This window comes from Bactrocera neohumeralis, chromosome 4 (genome assembly GCF_024586455.1).
Source record: "Bactrocera neohumeralis isolate Rockhampton chromosome 4, APGP_CSIRO_Bneo_wtdbg2-racon-allhic-juicebox.fasta_v2, whole genome shotgun sequence".
NCBI classification, from domain to species: Eukaryota; Metazoa; Arthropoda; class Insecta; order Diptera; family Tephritidae; genus Bactrocera; species Bactrocera neohumeralis.
In genome coordinates, this window is record NC_065921.1 from 19144472 (window position 1) to 19166016 (window position 21545).

General features: G+C 33.8%; 1 protein-coding gene across 9 annotated transcripts in view; it reads right to left on the reverse strand.

The window, feature by feature from the left end:
- The window catches only part of LOC126757347 (sodium/potassium-transporting ATPase subunit beta-1-interacting protein), a 265042-nt gene that overhangs the window by 114058 nt on the left and 129439 nt on the right, over positions 1-21545 (reverse strand). For all 9 annotated transcript variants that reach the window (XR_007666727.1, XM_050471179.1, XM_050471183.1 and 6 more), the window contains 2 exons: positions 8192-8329; positions 834-914 (listed from right to left, as the gene is read on the reverse strand). Coding sequence is in view for 8 of the 9 variants with exons in the window: in XM_050471179.1 (XP_050327136.1) it covers positions 834-914; positions 8192-8329 (219 nt within the window). In the remaining variant the exon portion in view is untranslated. The remainder of the gene's footprint in view (positions 1-833; positions 915-8191; positions 8330-21545) is intronic.

The window sequence follows — 21545 nt, forward strand, 5'->3', positions numbered from 1 at the left end:
CAAATTTTTTCTTTATAGTGAGACATCAACACGCTAAAAATTCGGTTCTTCTTTTCTAATAATAAAATTTTTTATAAAAAAAACTATGAGAAAAAACTTCACATTTTCATGGAAAATATTTTTTATATTATTTTAACTTTTTTTTAATCTTTGGTGAAACCTTTTATTGAAAACAGTTTTTCTTTTTAGTATACATAATTATTTTTTTTTGTTTAAAATTTTCAAAGATATTTATATTTTTTATGGAAAATATGTTTATATATTTTTTCAAATTCATTTTAATTTTTGTGGAAAATTTTTATGGGAAATACTAAGCATTCTTTAAAAAAAATTAATTACTTTTTGTTTAAATTTTTTAAAGATTTGTATTTTATTTTTTAAATTTTGTTAAATACATATTTTCTAAAAACAATTTGTATAGAAAAAAATATTAGAGGAAACTTTGGATTTTTTACGAATTATTATTATTTTTTTTAATATATATATCTTTTTAAATTTTTAAAAGTTTAGTTTACCTAAAACTAATATATTTAAAAAAAAAATTTTTGCGCAAATTTTTAAAGAAATTTTTTCATATTTTGAACTTAAATAGATTGTATAACTTTTGAAATCGTATAATACCTTTTGTATATAATAATAAAAATTTTCTCAAGAATTTTTTTTGACAAACATTTTTTATAAGTAATTTTTTTTTATTTTTTAAAGAAATTTTTGGCCTATTTTTAGTTCATATCTTGAGTATTTTTCCCAAACACTTTGAATGTTATTTACTATATACAAATTTTGTTATACATATTTATGCATACTACCAAATATTTATATGTATAACTTACCCGATCCAATATGCCTACATTCAGGTAAAAGCATATGAGAAAAGCATTCCAACCGATCCAAATGAAGCTCCATATTAAATACTGAAAAACACAGAGTATATAACAATACATAATTATATATATTAGTATGTGTATATAAATATATATATGTATGTATATAATATTCATAAATATATACATTATATACGCCCCTAACTAAATAATAATCTCCATAAAATATTTAACAATTTTTTTTTGTTTGACTCTGTTTTCGGTCAACCCCATTTAAAGTGTGTCAACTCAACCGGAAAAAAATTGTACCGAAAAAAACAAAAAATACCAAACAACAAAAATAAATCGTCAAAAGCAAATTTTCTATGCGACTTCTTATCTCTAAGCACCTAATAAACTTTAGCAATGCAATAACAAGCTGATTTGCTATCGACGACGCCACGGCGTATGCGCACACCCCCTGAGCGCAGCGACAATCAGAAGTGATAAGCTTTAATATTTCTGTGTTTTCTTAGTAGCATATGTTTTGTATGTCGAATTCGACAGTGCCGTCACAAGAATTTTTTGACAATTTTTGGTTTCGCTGAAAATTATTACATACAAATGTATATAATTATATATAAATAGCGAGCGAGCACGTAGAATTGATTAGATAAGATTAAAAAAAAAATTAGTACAAATTGGGGGGAACTTGTTGAATATAAATTTGCTGAATTAATACTGAAAATGCATTTATGAGCGCGTGGCGTTGGTGGTAATTATGGGCAGATGTTGAATGTGCAGCATGAAAGTTTGTAAGCAGATTTGTTCCAGAATATTTGTATTTATGCAGTATATACATACGTGTATATACGAATGTAAATATGCAAATAATCAGTTAAAAGTCTAACAACTGTTAAGATTTTCGAAACTCTATTTTTCCAGTATTGCTACCCCACACATAAACATAATTATATAAATAACCCCAATAAGTATGCTATACACCACTAACTTGTGGCAAAACACTCGTATTTAATTAATATTTTTTTAGAATTAGGCACTCTAAAAAGAAAGCACAGTTTACTTCATATTTGAGCAAATTTAGACCCGTTACTCTAATTAATTCTTTTAAAGGTCATATTATTTTGTTACGCGCTCCGAAATGTAGGCAACATATTATGAAAGCTGTCTGCAATAGACAGTATATTGCAAATTTTGGCAGGTTCATATCCAGTATACCTACATTTGGTCACACCTAAAGCTTCAAAAAATTCTGTATTAGTCTTTGAAACCTAGAAGGCAATAAAAAATATTTTATAAATTGGGTACCGTACTGACTTTGTATGTTTTTAGGCGCACCGTAGTGAAAACCATCGTGTTGGAGTTTGGTATGTTACATATGTAACAGTTATAACTGCATACAATGATAGTAGTAGCCGAAAACAAAAAATACACGCCAAAGACGCTCAAAAATCAAGGTGATGCTCATCGTTTTTCTCGATATTCGTGGTTCGGTGCATCACGAATTTTTTCCGGAGGCACAGACGGTCAATAAGGAATTCTATTTGGACGTATAAAGGCGACCGTTGAAAAGAGCCGGAATTGAGGAGGAACAATTCATGGATTTCACACGATTGTGATCGAATTCAAAGCCAAAAACACAATAACTACCATCGATCAACCACCGTATTCACCAGATTTGGCTCTGTGTGATTCTTTTTGCTCCCCAAACTGAAATTGCCGCTCCATGGAACGCGTTTTCAGTCGATCGAACAGATAAAATTCGCTAAAGGGGCTGAAGGCCATCCCAAGAGGTCCTTATGAAAAGTGTTTTCGAGGTTTGGAAAAATCGTTGGCATAAGTGTACTACATCTGTTGGATATTACTTTGAAGGCGGGACAATATATTTATAATTTCCTGGTACTTTTGTCACAATGTATATGTAGATATAATATACCTCCTTTAGGGTATAAAAATACTAAGCCAAGTCAATGGCACACTTATGTATATACATACATATATGTACGTATGCCATAAACACATCTTTCTTTCACTTAACTCGCTCAAACTTAGATAAAAAGCACGCTTATCAAACGGGGCGAATGTACGCATTTGCATATGTAAATAAGAAAAATGCATTTACAAAATCAAAAGCCTTGGCCACACCAAGCCGCAAAAGCAAAACTTATCACAGCTGCGGGTTCAAAGCGAGTTCATATAAACTTTCCTCATCGCTTTCTGCTATTTATGCAGTGATTATTTGTTGTGGGCGCTTTCTAGCTGTTTGTTTCATATCTACAGTCAGGCATACAAATAAACAAACATACGTATTTGAAGCGGTGTGTTTGTGGTGACATTTTATTTATATATGTATTGAGATATAAACATTGATAAGCACGTGCAGTAGATTGCTTGGTTCATTTATTATATAGTCACATTACATATTATTTATTATACTCTCGCAACAAAGTTGCTAAGGAGAGTATTATAGTTTTGTTCACATAACGGTTAAAACTAAAAGAGTCAGATATAGGGTTATATATACCAAAGTGATCAGGGTGACGAGTAGAGTTGAAATCCGGATGTCTGTCTGTCCGTCCGTCTGTCCGTCCGTCCGTCGTGCAAGCTGTAACTTGAGTAAAAATTGAGATATCATGATGAAACTTGGTACACGTATTTCCTGGCTTCCTCTAAAAGTTCGAAGATGGGCAAAATCGGCCAACTGCCACGCCCACAAAATGGCGGAAACCGAAAACCTATAAAGTGTCATAACTAAGCCATAAATAAAGATATTAAAGTGAAATTTGGCACAAAGGATCGCATTAGGGAGGGGCATATTTGGACGTAATTTTTTTGGAAAAATGGGCGTGGCCCCGCCCCTACTAAGTTTTTTGTACATATCTCGGAAACTACTATAGCTATGTCAACCAAACTCTACAGAGTCGTTTCCTTCAGGCATTTCCATATACAGTTCAAAAATGGAAGAAATCGGATAATAACCACGCCCACCTCCCATACAAAGGTTATGTTGAAAATCACTAAAAGTGCGTTAACCGACTAACAAAAAACGTCAGAAACACTAAATTTTACGGAAGAAATGGCAGAGGGAAGCTACACCCAGGCTTTTTTTTAAATTGAAAATGGGCGTGGCATCGCCCACTTATGAACCAAAAACCATATCTCAGGAACTATTAGACCGATTTCAATGAAATTCGGTAAATAATATTTTCTTAATACGCTGATGACATGTACGAAATATGGGCGAAATCGGTTCACAACCACGCCTTCTTCCAATATAACGCTATTTTGAATCCCATCTGATGCCTTCTCTGTATAATATACATATGTATGTATACATTACGAACCAATGATGATAGCGGAATAAAACTTTACACAAATACGGTATTTGAAAAATATGTAAATGACGGATAATGAAATCTCGATTATCACTTTATCATGCGAGAGTATAAAATGTTCGGTGACACCCGAACTTAGCCCTTCCTTACTTGTTTTTTTGATATTCTTTATGATTTGCACATTTACAAATTCATATAGAAGGATATCGTAATATTATATACGCATACAGATGTAGGTTTGTGGATATATATTTGCAGCAGAGATAACCACAATGTGGGGAATTGTTATTTATTGTCAGCTCGTTATCACCATTTGATGACGGAAGTTTACTATTTTATCTCTATTATCTTTGCGCCGCTTGTCTGTGTTTACATTACTATTTATATGAAAATAAAAAAATTTTAGATAATTCTCTTGATAAGAATATGTATATATAGTATACTTGTATATTACATATATTGAATATCAAATGTATTATTTACACATTTTTTTGAAAACTGTAAGTGAAGGATGAAGTGGGGCATTCTACGAAAATGAAAACTTATGTAGAATCGAAAATTTTATACACACTGTCTTAGTGCTGTACATGGCCCAAAACATAATTTGACATTATTTAAATAAGGCTGGATACAATAACAAGTCTTGGGAGCCAAATGAGTTAACGCAAAAAACAACAATGAACCAATTTCCATCTTCGAATCGTTGCTTAATCGCAAACAAATCGATCCATTTTGAAGCGAACTGTTATTGGTGCTAAAAAGTGGGTCACTTACGTCAAACTCAAGTGAAAATTGTCAAGGCCCAATCACAATGAGCCAGCGCTAACGTCGGCTAAGCCAGGACTAACTCTCAGAAAGGTTTGCTGAATGTTTGGCTGGATTGACAGGGAATCATCTACTATGAGGTAAACCGATACAGTTAAACTTTTTTGGATCTATACTGTCACTAATTGTACCGTCTGAGGGAAGCAGTCGCCCAGAAGTGGCCAACTTTGACCGATTGGAGAATAGAAAAGGTTTTGTTTTTAAAGTTGACGACCGCTTGAACACTGATTTTTATAACTCTACGAGTACCAGCAGCGAAACAATTAAAGCACAAGTTATTTCCAGTAAGTCATATGCATAATTTATGATAATATATAAATAGAATTCAATTTTCTTGTACCAAATATTGATTTGGATACAAAAAGTCGAAGCAATCAAATTGAGCCCAAGCCAAAAAAAGCTTTTGTGTAGAATAATAATAAAGAAATAAATATGTATGTTTATAATACTAGGCATTTTTATTTTGGTATTTTAGTTCTTTTATTTTTGTTTTTGTATTTTTTTTGTTTGTTCATATTTTTGGTTATTGGAAATTAAAGCAGCTGTCGGCTATTAAGCGGAAACGTGCGCCACACTAACCAAAGTACTACCCAGAACCAATAGCGTTACAGTCAAGTGTTCGGTGTTGGGCTACGACGATTGTACCAAGTGCGTGAGTAGGCCTTATAATAGTACACCTACTGCATAAATGTGGCAACAACAACCCAAAAAATTAGAATGTGACGTCAATAATAAATGAGTTGCATTTGTGTTACGAAATTCGACTATTTTGGGCTAAGTTGACAGGTAAGTGTTGTTGTATGTGACTAATATAATTATATACAAAAATATGCACATACTTCTGTACAAATATTTATATTATATGTACATTATAAAACATTTATATGAGCACTGAAATCAAGTCTTACAAAAGAGTGAGAAAATTACTGTTATTAAGCACAAAGTCAATCGATTATTGGTGGCATGTAACGAAAATACACTGACCTGTATTGTTTAAGGGTATGTACTTAAATGAAAATCACTAAAATTAAACGCTAAGTAAAGAAACTGGGAATAAAGTATTTTTTCGTATTTTATACAAAACTAGCCCATACTAAATTTGATTTTTGTGCATTTAAGATTGACGAAGACATTGTATATATGAAAATGTTTGAGAAATATTATAGGAAATTAAATAATTTTTATTACTTTTGCTAATTTACCGAACACATCTTTGCGGAGAATAAATTAGAATGGTAAATTCGCCTATTTGACAAACACAAATCTCTCAGAACGGACGGAATCATTCCAGCATTGCTATAGAATGCGCTCTGTCTATCCAAGCCGTGGCTAAAAGCATGCGCTCCACTCATAGAGAGAGGCCATTGTAATTTTCATACCGAAGGCAGGTAGATACAACCCAACCAACTCGAAAGAGTTTAGGCCGATAAGCTTAACATCAATGCCCCCAGAAGCTTGTCCTAGGCGCAGCACGCATATACGAAAGCCAGATCAGAAGAGACTGCACTCCATAAACTGGTATTCAATATTGAAAGGGCTCTTGACTTTAAGGAATACGCTCTCAAAGCATTCCTGAACATTTCTGGAGCGTTCAACAATGTCTCTACGGAATCTATTCTGAATAGTATATCCAGTCAATAGGAGTTGATGCTGCTATACAACGCCACTTGACCTCCAGAAGGATAAGAACAAAACGGAACGGCGCTAAAATTATCAAAGCAGTCTATAGAGGTATTCCGCAAGGTGGAGTGCTATCTCCACTTATATGGAAATTGGTGGTGAATAAACTGCTAAGGAACTTGGGTGGCAAGGCCCCTAACATGGTGGCATATGCGGACGACATTGAATTCTTAATAACGATTAGATGTCTACAAACCGTTAGCAGTATTATGACCACCACTCTCAGTACAGTCCTAACCTAACCTAACATAGTTTTGTTAATTTTCCACGATCAATTGCGAAATATATATTGTAAGAAAAAAACTGCTTTCCAAATGATCAAAAAATCGAAAATGATCTGAAAAATTTAGAAAAAGTAACAAAAATTCATAAAAAAGAATCTACAGTTAAAACAATGCTTGAAAGGAGAGCTCTAAATGCTGAAATGTATTACTAAGGATTCGTCTACCTTTGAGCTTTTGAAAAATTTATTTAATTTATTTAAGACAGAAACTAGAAACATAACCTATAAAGGACTTGATCGAAAGCATGTTGGCTTACGAGTTATCTAGGTCCAAGTCTGTCCCTTCCAAAGCATCTCGCTATGCTTATGCTTCAGTTAGTGGCCGATGCAAAACCGCCGATGCGATCTATCTTATGAGAGCGCAATGTACATGAACAGCCACCATGGCTTACACCATCCGTGTACGTGGATAAACTATGGGCTCAAAATTTTGAAAACTATACAAATTCAAGCGAAGAAATTCAGCCTCTGCGACGGAATATATGTATAACAGGAAAGTTACAAAGAATACTCCTTTAAAATATTTCTCAAGAAAAAGCGATTTAAAAAATATGTATTCGTTTTTTTATAAAGTAAAATTGATAATGTTATATGGGGTATTCCATACCAAATCGACCACTTTTGAACCCGACCCCTTTAGATTTTGCTGAAACTTATCCATCCTTTTCTACCCTTTGAAAAACATTTTTGAGAATTTTTTCAAAATTTTTTGTCCAACTTCAAAAAAGTTATGAATTTTTCAAAAACAGGCTTTTTTATTTTCAAATAGCCATAACTTTTGTGGAAACTGACTTTGGGGAACTTTTTTTTTTAATTTTGTTTTTGAATGAACTTTTCGAAAAAATACACGAAAAAAATTTAACACGATCAATTACATAAAATAATCGGTTTTTTTAAGTAAAATCGTCATTTTTGGAAGTTCGCCATTTTTTTGTTTTTGTTTTTTCCTCAAACAAAACTATCTCTGCTAATCCTGGTGTGGGCCGATTTTTTTTATATATTTTTTATTTATTAAAAAAAAGATTGTCAAATTTTCAAAAATGAAAAAAGTAAAAGAAATTAAAAAAAAAATCGGCCCACTCCGGGTTCAAAAGTGGTCGATTTGGTGTGGAATACCCCATATGCATTTATAATGATTTTCCGTTTTTTTTTTTCACCACTAAGCATCAGACCCCATAATTTTAATTCAATATGTACTCGCTAACGAAAACTAAAATCATTCACTTTCAAAAATTTCTACTTACGGTTATTATATATTTTATTCTAAAGTGATATGCTCCATAAAATCCCAAAATAATGAAAATTATGTGAAAGAAATTGACCAAAATGGGCGCCCACATATATCCGAGAAAGTCGAATACTTGGCGTTCGATGATTGTTATCTGCAAAAGAACAAGAAAAACAAGAAAATATTTAATAAAATGTCATACAAATCAAAGAGAAATATTAAATAATTATATTTAAATATATTTACATACATATGTGCATTTGTATGCTTGTGCGACGCATCAATAATTCCAATTAAAATATCAATCAAATGTGCAATGAGCTGAATTGTAGCCGCAGTGCAACCGAGTGCAAAGGAATTTATGTGCTTCTGCTTGCGTTTACGAGCTATCACGCACACTTGGATGCATTTTAATGCACTGTACGGTCAACGCTGACCTACTACCCTCAATTGCAACACTGTGCCGCTTTACGCAGCGCAAAGTCATTAACATTACACTAAATGCGAGTATGAAGTCATATACTTAAGTAACTAAATATATATACAGACATCTATATACATATGGAATATATACATATATATACAGAAGTACATATGTAATTGTTACCATATGTTTTGAATTGATGGCTTCGATTTTGCTGATTGGTTAGCTATTTGTTATTGTCAATTTAATTGAATTTAATTAGTACAAAACTATTAGCGACTGCTATGATGACGTCACACTGCGGAAACAATGAAGCACGGGTTTGACAGTTGAAAAATGTTCAATAAAATTTCGAAGTGCAAATGTAGTCAGTCCAAAATTATTTAAAAAAAATACTGATTATTGTTGTTGTTGAGGTTACCTAGTCCCTGCCTGGGTGGTAAGGTTCGGGTTGGTTGTCATCGAAATCATCTAACGATAGGTCCAGGAATGTTGATGTTTCGACGGGGTCGAATCATAAGGAGAGGGACGTTAGATGAGTGCGGGTCATTGGACACACAAAAAGGTCTTTAGACTAATGCGCGGACCCTGAATATATATGTATGTTTTGGATATGTCGGGGTCGATGCTAGATAAGTAGGAGTTTAACCTGCTACAGTATCCAAAACGATGCTGAGCAAGGGTCACTATAGATTATCGGGGTAAGACGAGCTCTTCGTCTTCAATGGGTGATGTTTTGACTTCAAGTACGGCATTCACTGAGTGGTAGTCGGTGAAGATGTAGATGGCTTCACTGTGAATTGCGGTCAGTACGTTGATAAAGTTTATTGCGTTCGAAATCTGATCGACGCATTGTTCGATGTTGTCGAAGTAATCAAAGAAAGACCTCTTGATATTCCCAGAAGTTCATTATGTTCCTTGACCGGAAGCATGCGAGCCTCACTGTGTAAATATCCAACCGGAGACATCGGCGTACTGCAATCTTTCAGAGTGCAGTATTTTGAAACGTCTGAAGTTTCTTAGTCGACGTTTCACTACGTTCATGATCGGCCGATCAATCAAGATCGAGTCTTTGATCTTCCCCATCTGTTACCGGCTGGCCTCTTGAGGATTTTCTTGCGAGTCTGTACTTTCGCAGTGAGCACATCGTATGAGGAGTGAAGGAACCTTTCCCACGACAGTCGGGTCGAACCCGTATTTTTTATCCGCTCAAGAACTGTCAACTCGGCTGAATTCTGCCGCTACAACAACAACAGGAGTGAAGGAGCAAAATCTTTCGAATATAACTCCGAAAATCTTCGAGTTGTTGACAGTCGAAGTTTTAACGCCACATCCTTAAGATGATATTAACATCCAGTTTGTACTCCTTCGTCTATTTATTAAATACATATGTATATTTAGTAGGAGAGAATGTCAAGCTGCTTGCAGAGAAGACGCGAGAAATTAAATTTATTACAAAATCTATGAAACCAGTTATTTTTTCGGGTAGTTGTAAGTGAGATATGAAATTTCTAGCTGAAAATAAGAAAAAAAATATAAAACTCTGAAGTGAAGAGACTTAACATTGCATTTAAGAGGTTATACTAGGAGAAATTGCCGTAGAGGTGTCTGAGTATCTATTTTGCAAAGCATCAATCGAAAAAATACTCGTTTTTTTACCCACCCTAATATATATATATACGTACATATATACATGTGGTATATGTATGTACTTCTATACATATCGTCACCTGAAATGCAAAACTACGTATCATCAAAGAATGGAAATTGAGTTTTTCATTGCTTACTACGCCATATTGCATATATGTATGTATCATAAAATTTCAACCACCCGCTGTCAGACATAACCAATATATAACCAATATGTAACCGATATTTAACCAATTTATAACCAATATGTAACCGATATTTAACCAATTTATAACCATTTTATAACCAAAACTCGAATTTTATTTCAATATGACTTTTTTATGGTTTTTCCTTTCGTAAACTTATGAAAAGTGATAATACGTTATTTTGCATTTTGGGTGACGATATATTGTGAGCTATTGGTGAGATATGATATATTCAAAATAATCTTCTATCAAGAATTGAGCTTCATGGAATTACGAACAACAATTATTTGACATTTTCGTACAGCCTCCATTCCTTTGTATTTCTGCCATTGTACAAGCACTTCAAGTAGGCACCTGGTCATTCACACTTGGGCACTCGCCTTGCAGTCAAACGCATAAATTTGCACATTGCATAATTTTCACACACACACACTAAGACATTTCGCACTGAAGCGATAATTGATGCCAGTTTGTGTTAGAATCGACAGATGTGTGCTATTGCGCAATTGCAATTTCGAACAAGAGCAACAACTGCAAAAAGCAACAAGCTTGCAGAAATGCTGTGAATATGCAGAGTTCTAGGCTTAAAATGTATGCAGAATAGATAAATAAGTATATGTATACATATGTATGTAACTAAGAATTCCATAAAAACGCTTCGCACATCAATTTCAAACCAAAAATATTTTTTTTTTCTTAAAAAGTAATTTTTTTCTCCTCCAAAACATAAGAAAATATTTTCTTAATAATTTTCATTTTCAGTTTTCAACATCCAATGTATCTATTGCAAGATGGAGTCTATTTTCAATTTACTATTTTTTTTACCACTTTATCTGCGTACTGACACTCTAAGTTGAGTGTCATTTTCTGACATGTGTGCCGTAATTGAAACTAATTGACTCGAAGTGGCTGATGTGATTACCTTACTCGGATAAGCAAGAGTAACTACAGCTTGAATAATATAGTGAGTATATATGTACATACTTGTTTACATATGTAGATATATCTATGTTTAAATGTTAGTAGTTCTGACATGCATAACTCATACTTGAAGCCAACAAATAAACAGCAAAGCAAGTGCAGTCGAATAATTTTGCAAATACTTGAACAAATGTATGCAAATAGATATATATGGGAGTATGTATGTAAATCAACATTTGACTGCAGTAAAAGAAATAACTAGCAAAATTTTACTACAACTAATTTATATAATTACATGGTTACCAAAACCACTTATTTACATTAACTAAGTCAAATTGCAAAATATAATTAAATTAGCACTTTATTTATTAAATAAATAAACACTGAAATATACTCAACTGTATTTATGCATAATGTCAGATTTTTTTCAATAAACAATACAATTTTCTTTATAATAATATGCACCTACACATATGAAATATGTAACAGCACATATCGAGGAAAAGTTAAGTTTAAAGCCGCTGGATGGCGCTGTTATCATGCTATTAAGAAAAGTAGTATTAACAAGGATAATGTGCTACCATACATGATAACAGCGTTGAAGAAACTAATTTAAGACCCAATAATGTTCATAAAAAGCCTTCATGTACTTGAAAGGCAAAATCTATTAAGTTGATGCTTTTTAGAGGGGTTCGATTTGTAGCGCGCCGAAAAACAGAAAAATCGCATATGCGGAAAATATTCTATGGATCATGCTAAAGAAGTTTGCCTAAGAAAGTATGGATCGAAAACCGATTTCGAGCCAACGATTTCAAGGCAAAGTTTTGCTTTTGATAATAATGAAATTTATTCGTAAATTTGCGGGATTTCTGAATGAAATTTAATACATAGAAGTATTTTGACATATGTTATTTGTCGGAACGAGGCAGATCAGACAACTTATTATAGATCTCAAAGATAAGCGATTGTTCAGATTTATATAAGTATATATAGTTATAGATATAGATGATATAGAGAAGACCGTAATTTCGTCTTTTAATAAGTATAATTAAATGTTAAAGAAAATTACATTAAAATCAGGTTGTTGTCTTAGTTAAAACAGTCTTATGTTAATGCGAAGGGGTTAAGCGATGTTTACCGAGAATAATGTTTTAGAATAGGCATTTTAATTAATAAATATAAAAAATTTAATATACTTTTAAAATTTAATGTACTTCAATAAGCGGCGATGGAAAAAATAAAAAAATTTGGATTCCCCTGATAGCCTAGTAGATCACCAAAAAGAAAAGACGAAAAAGGTGTCTGTCGATGAAGATTTTTCTGCTGAAATCAAATTCAAAAACCAAAAACTTATTATAACCAAGATTCATTCTAAAAACTGTATTTTTTTAGGTGAAAAAATTTAAATTTAAAGTGCCTTAAAAAAACTAGTTATTATCGAAAATCTTATTCCTTCGAACATTACCAAACAAGTAGAGGGTTTTACAATAAGAGTGATATGATTCTTTTCAAAACATAAACAAAACAGGTTTAAGGAAATTAAAATGTTTTTTTCGAAGTGCAATCAATATCATTAAGTTATCACTCAAATGGCCTTCCCGACATTTTTTTTGTAGGAACGAGTTCGATGAACCAAATTTCCGAGTACTTTTTCCACTAACTCAACCCGTAAGTCATGAGTAGCACGTTCAATATTGCATTCTAAAACTTGAAGAGTGTCTGGGCTATTGCTAAAGACCAATGACTTCAAATACACCCAAATATACCCACAAGAGGTAGTGTAATGGTGTTAAATGACAACTTTTTGAGGTCAATCGCATCGCCAAACTCTTCTCGCAGTATTCAAGCGCGCTGGAGAACTTATACTTTTATTTCTTCCAATTAATAGTTCATCTCTTCTTTTTTCTCACAATGTTTCAACTTTTTTCATTTTAGATGTTTCGATGTCCAAGTTCTTTCTCCTGGTTAGCGCGGGCAGACCTTTCTGCCAACTGCCTTGTGGATTCCAGTCGATAGCGCTCCGAGCGATTGTGTCTGGATATCGTCTCAGAACATGTCCACCATTTTCTTTTGAAAATTTCAGCTCAGAGAGACTGTTTGATTTGTGCGTGACCGCAAAGGCTTAGAGACAGTGGCACCATTTTCATCGGTTTGAAAAGTGCCAGATGCAACAAGATTCCATGTTTCGTAGCGTTATAAGTGTGAACTTATGTTTGGAGTGGCATAGTTTTATTTTGGTACGCCGCGTAGTAATCTCGGAGCTTCAGACCGTATTGAGGGTCAAAAGCTTGCTTGTCTTTTTACTAATTCATTAACTGCGTAGGAGTTCGAATCGATCAAAAATATCTATGGGCTTACATGAGATAGAGAGAGAAAAATAGATGAATCGATAGAAAGAGAGTGAGAGAGAGATTGATAGAGAGAGATTGTTAAAAACAAAGACTAGAGGAAGATTGATAGAGATAAAAAAAAAAGACTGAAATAGATATATACTTATAAAGAGGAGAAAGAGAAGAATAGAGAGATCGAGATAGAGATATAGGGATATAGATAGAGAGAGAGAGAAAATGAAGAAGTGAGGGAGAAAGAAACAAGATAAAAAAGAGAAGGAAAAGCTCTTTATTGTGTTAAAAATGTCCGAAATGACACTTAGGAATCAAATCATCTCTATTGGAAAACTTGGTGTGTATGGAGTCATGCTTAGCATACCAGATATAATACCTAAATTAAGTGATAAAATAAGGTTCAACTCTTAAACAAAACACTTAAAAATTTATTTCTTATACTCTTTGAATACCGATAAAAAATTCTTCGCAGCAAAATATAATTTTAAAAAATTCATAAAACATAATTTCATAAAACTGCTGAACAAATAGAAATAAATGTGGGTTCACTCTGCAGCTTTCATCTCTATCAACTTTTCCATAGAATTTAAACAAAATAAACACATTTACATATATATTTTCATACACATTCATATTAAATTCACATTCATTAGAACAAAAAATGCATTCGCATGCCACGAAATTCAATTTATTTCAGCTAACCGCCAACAGACATATTTACTTTCCACGCTGACACTTTTGAAATACCGCCAATAAATATTGTAACGGTTTTCAAAGCGATTAAAATGCAACAACTCCGCATTATGAACACGTTTCATGCAACAAACAATTAATAACCGCACAGCGACACTGAGGTGCCCGCAAAATGCCTGCCATGCACCTGCCACAAAGGCACGCACAAACACACGTGGCGCACACAGACACTCCGAAGCGCTTAAGCCGCACACAACCCACAAGTGGCGCACAACAATAACAACAACTGCACTGTGTGATTAAGCTGTCCGATGGGAGAGCGAGAGCCAACGAGCGAAAAGTGGCCATTGTTTCGTAATAATTGCAGAGGAATCAGTGCAACATTCAAGAGCGAATGTGAAATATTCATTGTAGCCGCAGAGGAGTATGAAAGAGTGTGTGTGCGCCTGCGGCGGTGGACACCCATGGTTGCACAAGCGCCATAACCGTGCAGTAGTCTAAAAGCAGCCACTTAGTGTTCCATTTCGCGTCTTCTACAGGCAACCACACATAATTACACACACACACGCACGCAAGTGAGTGGTGTGCGGTTTCAGCTAGTCGTGACCACCACTCCGATGTATTTTCCATTTCCGGTGCTAAAATCTGCGATGTTTGTACAAATGACACGGTGAGGCGCTCGTACACTCACCCATACGTGCAAAGAGAAAATAAGCTGCGTGAAAGCATGGCGAAGTAATGCTGTAAAGTCTGAGTGCGGCGGTGTGAGTAAGATCAGTAAACAAACCATGAATTCGTGTTGTCCTCCGTTTGTGTTGTGGTGTTGTTGTTGCACATGTGCTGCTGCGGCAGTTAACCTTGACCCAACGCTGCCCAAATATGTAGCTGCATAAAGTAGCTTGCCACGTGCTCAAAATATTGTGACATATACAAAGCACAGTGGGTCGGTGTCGACAAAAAAATAGTAACATTTTTTTTTTTATTTCTTTTGATTAACATTTTATCCTTAGTGATTTCAATGTAAAAAAAAATAAATTTTGCGAAATTTTATTTTGACGAAAAATTCATTCGAAAGCTTCAATTATTTAAAGATTCTAAAAAAATTTTGATTTTCCACAAATATGAGAAATAGATCTCAGTATTATTAAAAAAATCTAAAAAATTTTGATTTTCGCAGAAAAGCTGGATATATGAAAGTTAGATAACGATAATCTCGAACACTGTGAGCGCCTTTGAGGCGTTACTGAGTCAATAGAGCTCATTTTCTTTTAAGAGAGGAGCAAATATTTTCTTGTTCTAACGGTGCGTCCAGGAAACATACTATTTCGACGGGATCGAAACTTAGGGAACAAGTTGTTCAAGATGTCAGATAAATGGGGTTCATTGGTTTTGTAAAGATTACGTGTTTTGAATCTAGGTACGCCATACTCTGAGACAGAGTCGGTGAGGATATTGATAACTGTACTATGAATGGCGTTCAGTGCGTGTCTAAAGTTTGTTGCGTCCGAAGTCTGGTTTGTGTACTGTTCGATTCGACGACGTAATCAAAGAAAGACCTCCTGATATTCATAGTAGGCAACTCCGCTTCAAGAAGACGACTGCAGGTATAGCAACTTCCCAGCAAAAACAACTTGGAGAGGAATGCATTATGCTTCTTGACTGGAAGCATGAGTCTCGTTATGTAAATGTTCAACAGGAGACAACAAGAGGGTACTTGTAATCAATCGGTGTGTAGTATTTTAATACAGCTGAAGCCTCTTCGTCTGCGTTTCACGACATCCAGTCGACTACCTAAAACTTACCGATCCAAATGGGGTAGATCGCCGAAATTGCAGCTCTTGGTCGAATAAAATCGTGGCCAGTTTCGGAAAAGAAGAACCAGCTGTCGTGTAGAGGTTCTTATGCACCCACTTAATAGTTTGGCATCAGCTGAGTCGATAGATCTATCTGTCTGTCTGTCCCTCTGTCTGTATATACGGAAAGTAGTCCTTTAGTTTTTGAGTTATCGATCTGAAATTTTTCGCACGTTCTTTTGTCTCAAAAAACTTACTCATTTGTTGGAATCGCCGGTATCGTACCACTATGCTATATAACTGCCATAGAAACTGAAGGATCGGAATGAAGTCATTGTATGAAAAACTCTTTTATTTGATGTATTATCTTCACGAAATTTGGCATGAATTATTATTTAAGGCAATGCTACGATAACCGAATATATTTTTCGGATCCGACGACTATAGCATATAGCTGTCATACAAATTTACCGATCAAAATTAAGTTCTTGTATGGAAATCGCATTTATTTGAAAAGATATCTTCACGAAATTTGGCATGGATTATTACAAAACAGCGCTACATTTATTGATGAAATTGTGCATTATTATCCAAAACAGTTCAAAATACAGTCCTTATATGGAAAACTATTTTATTTGATGAATTATCTGCACGAAATTTTGCATGAATTATTATACAAAGCAACGGTATAATTTAAGCAGAAATTGTTCAGATCGGGCAACTATAGCATATAGCTGCCATACAAACTGATCGTTCAAAATACAGTCCTTATATGGAAAACTATTTTATTTGATGAATTATCTGCACGAAATTTTGCATGAATTATTATCCAGAGCACGGATACAATTTACGCAGAAATTATTCAGATCGGACAACTGTCATACAAACTGACCGATCAATATCAAGTTCTCATAACGAAGTTCTTATAACAAAGTTCTTATAGCAAAGTTCTTATAACAAAACTTGAAACTGTGAAGTGTATTATAGCTTCAGTGCTACTGAAGTTAACATATTTCTTTGCTTTGTTTTTATTAACATTTTGCTCGAAACACACCCACTGTGCGTTACCCAAACTGCAACCCAACGCATGTGTGTTGGTTTCCGGCGCGTGCTTGGGAAATTTTTCGTGCATACATATTTACATCGACTGTTTATGGTTTCATGTAACCGACATGTGTGTTCGCATATGCATTTAAACGCTTTGTATATTTATTTTATGTGCCACCTTACGCCATTTATTTTATACTTCCTTTTTGCTTTTAGTTGCCGAATAGCTTTCGGCAGCGATTTCCTGTTGACACATTAACAACTTGACCAGCTGAAATGTTGTTGAAGTGATTTTTCATGGCAGCAAGCATAAATAAACATTTAACGAAACCGAAAATAAACGCTCCACAAAGCCAGCTACACACACACACACATAAACGCAGAAACTAAGTAACGCGTGCTGTTGTTGTAATTTCCATTTTAGTTGTGCGCGTTGCTGTAGAGAACGCTTTCACATTTCCCGTTGCAGTTGGCATTTATGTAATTGGTTTTCATTCTGCTCTCCACTTTGCGATTTCAACTTTTATTTCAACGCGCGACGTGACACGAGCACTTTACCACTCAGTGCAATGCATACAGCATGTACTCTATGTATACCGTTATGCTGAATTTTCGGCTTTGTCAAGCGTCACCCTCGGTTTTTATGCGAATTCCTCAATTGGTATTGTGGCCACCTTTCAATGGTCGACCTGTGGATTTTCCACTCGAAACTTTAGGGCTCAATTCGTTTGCTGGTTTTACAGTTGTTTTCAAATGCAGCTTCCGCTGGCACTACGCGCCACCTGCCACCTCCACTTTGTGGTACTCGAAACGCCCTTCGATTCAATGTAGTGAACGCGCCGCACACGCACACACCAACACAACTACAAAGGTGTTTTTCATTTTTATTGTAATTTAATTCTTGAGTGTTCGCCGCACATGGCTTTCCGCAATTTATACGCACATACATATATAACACTTACATACAAAAATCCCTTACACACATACATGTCTCATATATACACACGTATATCTTACACAAACACACACACATGTCTCCACTTGAATATTGAAATTGTTGCTTTCGTACTTTTTTCACACTCTTCCACTTTGTTAGCGCCAAGAGCGTGCTCCACTATTGTTTATATGTTGTTGTTGTTGTTGTGATAGTTTTATTTTGTTGTTGTTGTTGACTGTGCGCGCATAATAAAAAGCATCATGTTTTTCAATTGCTCCGTGTTGTTTACTATAATTTTCATTTTCGCTTTTATTGCTTTATTTCTGCGTTGTTTATGGGTCATTCGGCCAGGCAAAGCGGCCATTCAAAGTTTTATTTATTTACTTTTTCAATCAGGCATTCTCCTTTAATGTTCATCCGCTTTAGATATGCATATATGCATGCGCTAGTGTGTATACGGTTCTAAAAGTTCACAAGTATGCAAATCCGATTCCTTGTAGAAAGAACAGCTAGTTCAGAACAAATGAGGTTATGGTGAATTTAGTACTTTTTTGGAACCATATTTGTTGTTATTGCTTGTCTTCAAGTTAGTGAATATTAAGAATTACCAAAGTCGATTTTAGTACTAATAACAGTAAAGAGTACTAAATTTCGAAATTTCAAACATTTTTATTGGTTCTAAAATACTGGAAATTACGTAGTACTAATATCGATTTTACTACTAATAATAGTAGTGAAAACTAAATTTTGCAATTTCGGCGATTTTTAACTAGTACTAAAAATTTGATGCAGCTATCAGCAATGTAGAGCGAATTTAGTACTTTTTCGGGACCATACTTGTTGTTATTGCTTACCCAAAAGATAGTGAATATTAAGAAGTACTAAAATCGATTTCGAAATTTCGTGCACTTTCAATTGGTAGTAAATATTTTTAACTATACTCGTATTTAACATTATTTCTTAACCAACAGATACAGGAAATTAGGTAGTACTAAAATCAAAATTAGAACTTTTTCGAAGTCGTACTAATTTTCTTAAAAATTTTAGTACTATCAATTTAATTCAATAGTACTGACAGTAGTGAGTACTAAATTTCGAAATTTCACTGATTTTTCGCTAGTACTAAAAATTTTGCAACTTCCAGAAATGTCCGGAAAATTTCAATATCGGTCAATTTTAGTACTAATTATAGTAGAGAGTGCTAAATTTCGAAATTACAGTGATTTTTAACGAGTGCTAAAAATTTTGTGTAACTTGCAGAAATGTTCGAAAAATTTAAATATCGCTCAATTTTAGTACTAATAACAGTAAAAAGTACTAAATTTCGAAACTTCGGTGATTTTTATCTAGTACTAAAAATTTGTAGCTACTTCAAGAAATGTCTGGATAACTTCAATATCGCTCAATTTTTCGAAATTTCGGTGATTTTTTAACAAGTAAAAAAGATTTGGTGCCATTTCCAGAAATTTTACTATCATTCATATTTAACTAGTACTAAAACTTTGAAGAAAATTAATACGACTTCGAAAAAGTTCTAATTTTCGGCCTTTTTTAAACTAATATAAAAGTTTTATAAAGATTTGTCACGTTTTCTAACATGAGGAATCGTTGATGAATCAAAATTTGTACTAAATAACTCATATCGAACAGTTCGGTTTTCAATTTAGAGTTAGTACTAATTTTTACACATATTTAGAGATAAATATTAAGGGTTCTCCACCTCACTACGCCTATTTAAGGTCTAAATGGTCATTAGATTGTCTTCAGTAACTCTAAAATATTTAGTACCAAATATTTTACTGAAACGAAGTTTCATTTTCAAAATCTAAAAATATTGCTGAAAACTGGAAATATTAGCATGTTTTTCGTCGTAGTTCTATCAAATACTAAAAAATATGAAGAATTATAATAAACCATATATTTCAGAAGTCCACTTCTTTTTTTTTAGGTTAGAATTGGTACTAAAACTCTTTTGAATGGTTTTAAAATATTATAATTCACGCAGTTATTACATTCAGTACTAATTTTGTACTAAACTCCACAAACTCCTCTCGAAAATGTACGCTTAGAAAGTTAGTTGGACAGATATCTGCTTAAAGTATGCGAGCATTTGCTATAAATAACATTACTTCCCGATATTTGTGGAGTCAAAGGAGTAGAGAAAAACTGATAGATAAAAATTTGTAAAACAAAAAATAATTGGGCATTTTCTTTCGTAGGAAGTTTCGAAAAACTAGTATTTTACAATACAAAGTATTATTTTTTACAGTTGCCTTGCAACACTGGTTTTGCGAAGCCTTCTTGAAATGAATATAATTGTTTATATATGGAAAATAATTATAATTCAAATCGTTAGCATCAATTTATTCTAATAACTTGCCAAGGGCGTTATCTGTGGATCATCCACTGACACCAAAGACAATTTTGATGAACATTTTTGACAAAACGTCAGAAAGATTAAAAACTTTATATGAAAGTGATATCGAGGACCTTTTAATAACTATATGCTTACGAAAATAATTATATAGATCCTGAACCAAATATAATATTAAGGGAGAGTTGTGGTAAACTATACAATGATCAATTTTCTAAGCTTCCAGAACCAGAACCAGAAATCAAGCGAAAGTTGTAGTAAACTATACAATAAGGCAGAAGTCTTATAAGCTTCATAGATTAATTAAAAACCCACTATTATAGGAATGATTTCTCTATATTTTAGTTTTGTCATGTGAGTACAGGGATGTATTTTTTCAGATCGTTGTAGATTTAGGAGAATTTACCATAAAGAGGCACATTGTAACGATTTAATTTCCGAATTCCGCAACGAGTAAGACAAACATACACCTGGTCCAAGTGCTTTAGTCATTGACTATGAATTCAGGTACAAATACTCAATACCTGTCAAGTGAACAGTTAATATTTATCAACGGCTAGAGATTGATTAATAAATCATTTTTAATTAGTACAAAAAAGAGCAGTGCTGGACTAGAAATATTTCCACTTCTACAAATTTTTCCAGTCGTGTACCCAGCATTCATGTCTATAAGTATAAAAAGTCGGAATAAGCACAGCTGTGGTTAGAAGTGTTGATTTCTTAATAAATTTTTGTTGAGGTCAAGTTTGCTTTTATCGCAAATAAATCACCTGCCAACACACATGCTCATGTAAATATATGGCTAACTCTGGCAGTCTGGAGTTTGGTTGAGTGCTCTTCATTTTATTCCCATTCTTAATGGCATTCTTATTTAAATTTCTTTATAAGTAGGAGACGCAGTATTGGTGGATGTGTGTTACCTTAGTTCATTTCAAGTTTGTGGCACTACTTTATGGCTTGTAAATCGAGGGGACACTTTGAAAACTCGTAAATTTGTACAC